The 9496-nt window shown below is 29.4% G+C and overlaps 1 protein-coding gene across 1 annotated transcript; it reads left to right on the top strand.

Annotated features, from left to right (window-relative positions):
- Positions 1–6859: 6859 nt before the first annotated feature.
- On the top strand, positions 6860–7519 carry LOC136079473 (tigger transposable element-derived protein 4-like). The gene has a single exon (XM_065795212.1). It carries the CDS (start codon positions 6860–6862, stop codon positions 7517–7519), a length of 660 nt encoding a protein of 219 aa, XP_065651284.1.
- Positions 7520–9496: the final 1977 nt, after the last annotated feature.

Consider the following 9496-nt stretch of genomic DNA (forward strand, 5'->3'; position numbering starts at 1 on the left):
TGTCTTAAATGGTTTTTTAATAATTTTCCGAATTGTTTATAAAGAGCTTATTGTTTTAATGATAATTGTACAAAAACTCTTTCATCTTTCTGTAAAATGCAGTAGTACGTTTATGTTTTTTCAAAGAAATTTTAAAAGGTTAAAAGAAGTAAAATAATGTTTTTTAAGTACGTTATAATGAAATAATTTTTCTGGGAAGGACTATTTTTTTTTGATATGTTTAATTTTTATTGGTTTGTAAAGTTTAAATTAGTGCAAAATACCCTACTTAACAGCCACTTTTTTGGAATATAATGCTCGATATAAATATTCATGCATTATTTTTTTTTCCATAAACTTTTTTTCCATAATATAAGATTATAAAATCTTTTAAGCAAAATATGAATAGACACACTTTACTTAAGTAGTTTCCGGTGATATGACCGCAGAAAATCTAAAATCTAATCCTAGGTATGACAGAGATTCCAATCCGTATTTTGTTGTACGAATATTGGTGAAGTTTAGATTTTCATATCTCAGATTTGATTCAAGAAACTTAAAAACATTATTTATAGATATAGGCATAATTTGTAATTTTACTTTTGAAAATCTCAGTGACCAAATAATGCAAGTTTTTTTGGGGCTATAATTAAAGTACCGCTGTTTAGAGTTTTAGATTTTCAAATGAAGATTCAAAGTCTCTGTAGATAATTCTTAAAGATCTCTAGTTTGCATATAGTGTTCATATTCTCTTCAAAAGAAAGTTTGTGTTTGAGTTTTATTCCAAGTAGTTTAACATTTTCTGATGTTATATTATATTTTGAGATAAAATCTCAAAACTTAACAAATCAAATATAAACTACATTTAAAGTTTTCCCTGATCCACAGATTTTTTAAAATTTTAACAAATGTTAAATGAAATGAAATGAATGAGAATTAGCAATGAATGAATGAGAGAATTAGCAATGAAATGAACGAGAATTATTTTATTCAGAAAAAATCTGTTCTTATTAAAGAACAGATATTTTCTGAATAAAATAACACTGCGTTGCAAAATTTAAAAGAACTAGTTAAGTTTAATTTGGATAACATAGTGTTCCAATGGATTTTTTAAAAAAAGAGGTTTTTTGATCTATTTATACACCACCAATGTATATTGAAAGTAGTAAAACATAAAGTTCAATTTATGCATGATTTACTCATTTTATTAATGACAATCTTCTTCTGCATAGTTTTCATTGCGAACGAACGTAAATCTTTCTTAATAGTGAACTTAAAAATTTATAAACTAATACAAGTCGATCGACCGAAACCGAAATTTGAGCTGAAACCGAAAGTACCGAAATTTCGGTTCAGTGAAGCCTTAGACCATTAAAAACTATAGACGCGGCTTTTTGAAATTGATTGAAGCCAAACTTTTTGCGCATATACGTCACTTTGTGGCAAAAACGCAAATAATGTAGGATTTTAGTATAAAATAGGATTTTGTTTATGTAAGATTTTAGTTCAAAATATTTAGGAAATTTTTTTCCATTGAACAAAAAATATTAAAAATATTTAGAATGCTTTCTTTTAAAGAATAAAAACATTTATTACTATGTTTTTTTTTTTAATTTTTTACTCAATTAAAAACACTCGATTTGAATAGATTGTAAAAATATAAAAAAGTTTCATATATATATATATATTTATTGACCACAAAATAAAATACTTTTAGTTAATTTACTTCGAAGTTTTTTACAATCTTTATTCAAATTTGGTGGTTAGATTATACCACCAAACTCCTTGGTGGTATAATCTAACGTTACAATAATAAAAGCTTATCAATTTGACTAAATTAACCAAATGATTAGATTGAACATCATTATCAAACATATGTTCTCTGTTATCAATACAAATAGAGCTACGAACACTGATTAGAACATTAATAATTAACTTTGTTATTAAATGTTTTTGAAACAACCTCTTTTCTTCCTTAAAAATTCTGATTTCGCTTTCTGCAACTTTACATATGTGAATAACATCTTTGGAGGGTTGAACCAAGCATAGTTTAATGTCACTGTAATTCTTTTTTTTAATTAATGTTGAAGTTGGGATTTGTGATTGAATTAAGGTTAAGCAAATGTCACAATCTAAAACTTTTTTAATTTTTTATACAACAAATCCAGCAATATATTCCACAACATCACTAACATATAATGATAAACTTCTTGAATAACTTAAACTATTTAGAGCATACTCATGGTCATCACACATTTTTTCTTTATCAAAATCTTCAATAAGCTGATGATCAATTGTTTTCATTTTAATATTTTTTGAAGAACTCATTGCTAAAATTATTGATGGTGCCTGTTTAATACAGGCCTGAGAAGAACCTGAAACACTTGTATGAATCAACAATTTTTTGTAGGCAGCTTAAAACTGTTTTGCTGTGGGATTATTATTATATCCTCCATGACTCCTAAAGCACTGAAAAAAACTTCCAAATGGTCTTGAGATAGTTTATAAGCTGAAATTTACCTAAGACTATAATTACCATTTTGAACATAATAATTCCATATTCCCATATATGATTTCAGGCTTACAATCATCCCAATAAAACCAGTTTTACTTTGACTTAAATACAGAGGTTCTCCATTTTTAGCATATTTAAGTGTTTTTAAATACTCTATTGATTCTTTTATTTTTTTGAAAATAGTTTCTTTATTATAATGTTGTAAACTAGACTTGAAATTCTTTGCTAACAAATTTCTGCTATTTAAGATGTCAAAAATGTTATTAATAGCAATAATGAATCTTTCTGTTGCTTTGCTGTCTTCAAAATCCTTCAAGTGCTAACTTTCTCGTAAATATTCTATTGCATTTGCAACTTTTTGACTGAATGTCTGTGCAGCTAGCTTGACTTTTATTTTTTTTGAAACCAATTTATATGTCTCTTTGTAATTTTTGTCGCTAAATGAAGGCCTTCCTTTTCTTGAATAGTTACTAATTTTTCAATAAAATCCCATTTTATTGGTTCATTATTACTATCAAACATTATTTTGTGCAAACATAATGTATTTCTTATAAGTTTTAACATGTGCAGAGGATCCATGAAAATAAAAATCGTTTTATTTTGTAACTCGATGTGGAAAGTATGTACAAGTAGAGTTAACTGATAAATCAGCTCCGAGATGATTAGCCATACTAACATTTGCTGAAGCACCATCAAAAGTTAAACTTGTTATAGTAACGCCAGCTTCTTCTAATATTTTTAAACACATTTTTACTAAGTTACTTTTTTGAACTCCTGAGATTCCATTAATTAAAAAGTAGCCCATTGGTAGCTTCCACGCATTATTTAAGCTATTAATCAAAAACACGATTGCTTCTTTTGCTTCAACTTCAGAATCGCTTTGAAGTTCAGAACCAATATCAACATACCTAAAATTATAGTTAAATTTTTTTGATTAAACAAACTAAAATTGTACTTATATATAACTGTATTAACACAACCTACCCTGAAAACTTGTCACCATCCCATTCTATTTTTATATGAATTGCCATTTCATCAATCATTAATGAGCAGATACATGATCTTCCTTTTTCTTTTAGTTCTGCTACTTTCAGTTTTAAGACCTTAATTGATTCAGATTGAAATCCAGGTTCACATGTGACTTTTTGATACCATTTTTGAAGCGTTCTTGGATGAGGAAGCATTTTAGTAAATGTTTTTCTGACATATGAATAAGCTCTAGGAGAATAAAAATTTAGGGTAAGAGCAAAGCTTTTCAACTCCATTGGATATTCTTTAGTGCATTTGGATTTTAGTAATTGTTTAAAAACAGTTTTTGTAGAAGCAGGCATTGTGTCCTACAAAAAATTAAATAATTTTAAAATATCTAAGAAATTATTACCTATACCTAATTAAAATTTTGAATGGAAAGTTCACATAGATTATTACTTTATATTTTTAGTAAATATCACTTACAGAAAGCTTAAGGGAGGATTCTTCGTCAATCATTTGCATTTCCTTCAAATGTTTAAGTAAAGATTGTAAGTTAGATACTCTTTTGTGAAGTCGCCGATTTCATTGCTGCAAAATTTTAATTTTTTTTTCTTGCTTTGAAATTAATTTTAATGCTATATTAAAAGACTGGTGTTTTTTAAAATCATTCAGGTAACATTTTCTCCTTTTTAGAAAAGGCTCTAAGGCTGTTTTTTTAAATTCCAAAAGGTATTGCAGCTCTGTCTTTTAGCTCTGTCTAAGGAGGCTGTTTCCAGGGTAGTTTCAGATGAAGTATCATCTTTTATTGTTTTGATATTAATTTCACTCTCACTTGTGATTTTTCTTTTAGCTGGAGGTTTTCTAGGTTTAATTTTCTTCACCAAACTACTTGGAAAATTAAAAACACTTGGTATAGCTTCCTTTTTAAGTTGCTCTTTTGAACTCCAACCGCTAACAACATGAATCTGGTGTAAAATACATAGAACAAATTTTAGAACTTTTTGTTGGAATAAAGTTTTCTCTACGCATGGCAGCAATCCATTTATTTTGTAACAATAAATCTTTTGGAAATCTGTAACATAAAATTTAATTAATAAATAAAAAATATTTTTTGCATGTTTATCAAAAAGTAACATATAGCAATATAATGGTTTATAGCAACATATTAGTAATAACATTTAGCAATGTAATGGAAAACATAGTGGATGTGGTTCTAAACAATGATATATTCTATTGACAATTCTATAACAATTAAAGTATTAAAAAAGGTTATAAAAAAGATTTATAAATATATAATATTATGTTTACTTTCTTATCAAGAAAAAAGAACTTTCAAGTTTAAAACAACAAATAACATTTATATATAATTATTAAAACATTTTAAACAAATATCAGCATAAATCAAAACATATGCTAGGATTAATCAATATTGGCCAAAATTGCAGAAATCCAAAATAAAAATACCATTGAGTCGTTAATAATAGTAATAGTGGACAACAAAAACTATTATTATGACATAATAATATGACTTAATATGACTACTATGTATAAATATGATAAGCCATTTATCTTTCATCATAATTTAACAAAAGATAAATATTTATCATGTATATAATCGATTATATACATGATAAATAGATGATTATTCATCTATTAATCATTCATGATAAATTATGATAATATATATATATATATATATATATATATATATATATATATATATATATATATATATATATATATATATATATATATATATATTTATATTTATATTTTTCTATATTATATTAAATATGATAATATTTAGTCATATTAAATAATCAATAGATAAATAACATCATAGTGATCATATTAAATTATTTTTAATTTAAAATAAACACTTACCCATGAAATGATATATCTGCCCCGGCTTTATGTCTTTCTGTGCAGTTATATGCACAGCAATAATGCATCATAGTTGAAGATAATCAAAAAATATAATGCAAATGCAAGAGCAAACTTATCATCGAAAAAAGTTTTTGCCACAAACTGACGTCATGCGCAAACTTTTTTTTTTGGCTTCAGTTTAAGATTACAGTCGACTCTCGATATCTCGAATACTTGATATCTCGAACTTTTGAGTATCTCGTACTTTTTTAGCGGTCCCATGGACATAACGTACTAGTTTATGCTAAAATCCTCTCGATATCTCGAACTTTTTGGTATCTCGAACAATAGTTTTGGTCCACAGGGCAATTTTCTCTCGTTATCTCGAACTTTTCAACATTTTTTTTTTCAAAAATGTTTTAATAAAATTTAATTTTTTTAAATTCCAATTTTCGAAAAAAAAAAATTTAAATTCGATTTTTTTTAAGAATCGAATTTCTGAAAAGTTTTCCTTTAATATATAATTTATTCTTTTTGTCAAACGCAGCAACATGCCGCTCGTTAAACGAAAACTCACGAACAAATCTATAATAGAAAAATGCAAGGCATTAAAAGACCTAGAGACTGGGATGTCTAACAAAGAGGTTGCCAAATAGTATGGAGTCCCAAAGAACACATTATCAACCTGGATTAAAAATAAAACCAAGTTATTAACCTCACTGGAAAAAAATGGCACAAAATCTAAACGGAAGAAACTTCGTAGTGGTAATTTCAAAAATGTAGACAAGGCCATATACACGTGGTTCGTTGTAAAAAGAAGTCAACAAGTACCAATTGATGGTACCATACTAAAAGAAAAGGCACTAAAATTCGCAAAAGCATTAGGAGAGTTGGATTTTAAAGCATCTGATAGTTGGTTTCATAATTGGAAAAAAAGGTCAGTTAAATTTTGTCAAATCTTGTTCAATTTTAATATAAACAAATAACATGTATCTGTTTATATTTAATTTATTTAGTTTTTTAAACGTGTAATTAAAATTCAATTATTCTGTTCCTATTTTTAGGAACGGCATGAGCTTTAAAACAATCTCAGGCGAAAGTGCCGTCGTGACGAATAATATGACTGCTTCGTGGAATAAAACTACACTTCCAACATTGCTTTTGAATTACAAGCTTGAAAACATTTTCAATGCCGATGAGTTTGGACTATTTTACCAGTGCCTACCAAACAAAACATACCATTTATCACGAAATTACCTATGTTTGTTATTGGAAAATCTAAAAACCCACGGTGTTTTAAGCACATTAAACAACTTCCTTGCACATATAAAAATCAGCTAAAAAGTTGGATGACCGGAGACCTTTTTACAGAATGGGTAATGAAACTTGACTCATTTTTTCGTGCTCAAGACAGGAAAGTAGCACTCCGGGTGGATAACTGTTCTGCCCACCCACACATTGAAGGGCTAAGCAACGTCAACCTAATATTTCCCCCCCCCCCCTAACACCACATCTGTCCTTCAGCCCATGGATCAAGGCGTAATACGAAGTCTTAAAGCTTATTATCGTCACAAAATTGTGCGTTTGTGTATCAAGGCTGTCGATAATAATGAACCCATGCCAAAAATTTCTATACTTCAAGCAATGAAAGATCTTGTTTCTTCGTGGAATGCTGTGACGAAGGAGACTGTCATCAACTGCTTTAAAAAAGCTGGTATCAGCAAAACAAACAAGAGTATTGAAGAAGCTGATGATGATCATTCTTTTAAATTTTTGACAGAAGAACTTAACCGTTTGCGAGAGTTAGATACTCGTGCCGTCCAAGAAGATCTCTCAGCGGAACCTTACATTGGTTTAGATTGCGATGTAGTAACCACCGGTTCACTTGCTACTGATGCTGAAATCATTGCTCAGATTTTAGACCCTAATTTTGGAAACGACGATAATGAAGTTGAAGATAGCGTTGACGAAGCTATTGACGTCGAAGCCCCGCCACGCCCATCTGATATTCAATTAGAAATTGCTTTTGAAACAATTCAAAATGCTTCGCTATACAGCTCAAAATACGGAAATGAAATACAATCCCTAGCACTAAAACTTGAGAATTTAATGAAGATGGAAAAGATGGATAATTTAAAGCAATATCAGATAACAGATTTTTCCAAAAGTTGTAGTTTTTGTTGTTAATGATTTTTGTCAGAAAAATAACTTGTTTTAATGAAAGTCGGGCAATTTTATTTATTTTCAACCATTTTCTAGATCTCTCTTACTCTCGATATCTCAAACTTTTTTTCCGGTCCCCTTAGTGTTCGAGATATCGAGAGTCGACTGTAGAGTTATTAAGCTTAGGCCGGGTCTATGGTTTTTAATGGTCTAAGAGTGAAGCCGCAGCCGAAACCGAAACCGAAATTTCGGCCGAAATTTGAAAATGAATGTTTAAAATCCCTGAACCTTTTATGATCACCAAATTAAACCAAAAAATTTTATACATATATGTAGCCAATCACCATGTAACATAGTTTGATAAAAACTCTAATATGTCAAGACATTTTAATAATTAAAGGTAATAATTGAAGTATTTTCTCTGCGAAATACATATTTTTTCATGTATTCTGGCAAAAGTCTGTTTCTTTCATTTAAAAGAATTTCTCCAGCAGTTAAAAACAACCTTTTAACTTCGGCAGATGTTGGTGGAGGTCTAAGGAATCTCTTTGCTACTTTTGCCAAATCAAACTTTGCTTTTAATGTTGTTTTCTAATATAAATCTATGAAACTTTTTTTTTTTGTTATTTAGGTGCCCCAAGAAGACCTATAGGTCTTGTCACAGAGCACCGCGGAAGTGCATTTAACCAGGAAGTTTACGCCTCCTTCATTACCGTGACGCAAAAATATATCCGAAGCTCGTTTTGAGCCTGAATCTTCTGCTTAAAAGGCAAGCGCTCTAACCACTACGCCACGGTCGCACAAGAAAATGCAGACCTTCTTTGAAGTTTGAATCAATTTTTGAGATTTATAGGACTGCCGGTGGTTGTATTGCTTTTTCAGTTAAGAGATTTTTTAGAGTAAACCACTTCTTAAATGTGATGAAAGTCCGCTAAGTGGTTGAAGTTTTGGATTGTGCGATCCACGAGATATTTTCAAATTGCAAGTTCCGTATTTGAAATCACTAACTGTCACGGTAAAATGATTCCATAAAACAGTTTTTTATCGATTATTTTCCATTATAAAATTTAGCACTAAGAAACTTTTGATGAAACTATTGGTTTGGGTTGCTTTACTTAAATGTTAATTCATTTTAAGAATGATTTGAGAATAGTAACTTAAAACTATTATGTAAAAAAATTCAAAGTACAAGAAAATTCAATTTTAAAGATTATTTCTGGAGGGGCGACTGAATAAGTGCGAATTTCATAACTGCGAATCTGCATAAGTGCGACTGGCATAGGTGCGAACTGGCATAAGTGCGAACTGGCACAAACGCGAATTAGCATAAGTGCGCCGAAAGAATTTGCAAACATAAGCATAAGTGCGAACTGGCATAAGTGCGAATCAATTGCAAAAACTGGCATAAGTGCGGCATAAGTGCGAACTGACTTAAGTGCGCCAAAAGAATTTGTAAACATTGTAAACAAAAGTGCGTCAATAGAATTTTCAAATATCTACATGAGTGCATACTTGACTAAGTGCGCCGAAAAAATTTGAAAATTTTGGAATAAGAGGGCGGTAGCATAAGTGCACCGAATAGATTTTTCAACTTTTTCTTAGTGAGGAACTCTTGAATTTTTTTATTTTTAAAAAATACTCAGTAAATATTATTATTTTCTTTGTCTAAAACTCAATTTAAAAGTTGGTGTTGTCGTTCAAAAACTGTGCGGGAACGGGACACCTTAGAGAGGCTTCTATAAGGCTTAGTGGCCTCAATGCCACGAAGCCGTTTAGATCTTTTTTTTATCAAAGGCTCCTAATAAATTGGGCCTTAATAAACGTTTTTTCCAAAGTTGGTTAAGCCCGGTAGTGGGCTCGTGTTACAGTCTTTGTTAATAAAAGTATTAAAAGAGATTGTTGAACTTTCCAATGAATTACGAGGTTACTCCACACAATGTTTAAAATATTCTTTATATAAAATATTTACAAGTTGTTTGCCGTTTTGATAAACAAGCTTTT

The sequence above is a fragment of the Hydra vulgaris genome, chromosome 04 (assembly GCF_038396675.1).
Source record: "Hydra vulgaris chromosome 04, alternate assembly HydraT2T_AEP".
Classification (NCBI taxonomy): domain Eukaryota; kingdom Metazoa; phylum Cnidaria; class Hydrozoa; order Anthoathecata; family Hydridae; genus Hydra; species Hydra vulgaris.

Bases quoted from the DNA above. Each gene is read 5' to 3' on its own strand.
- LOC136079473 (XM_065795212.1), top strand. From the start codon at position 6,860: ATGGATCAAGGCGTAATACGAAGTCTTAAAGCTTATTATCGTCACAAA.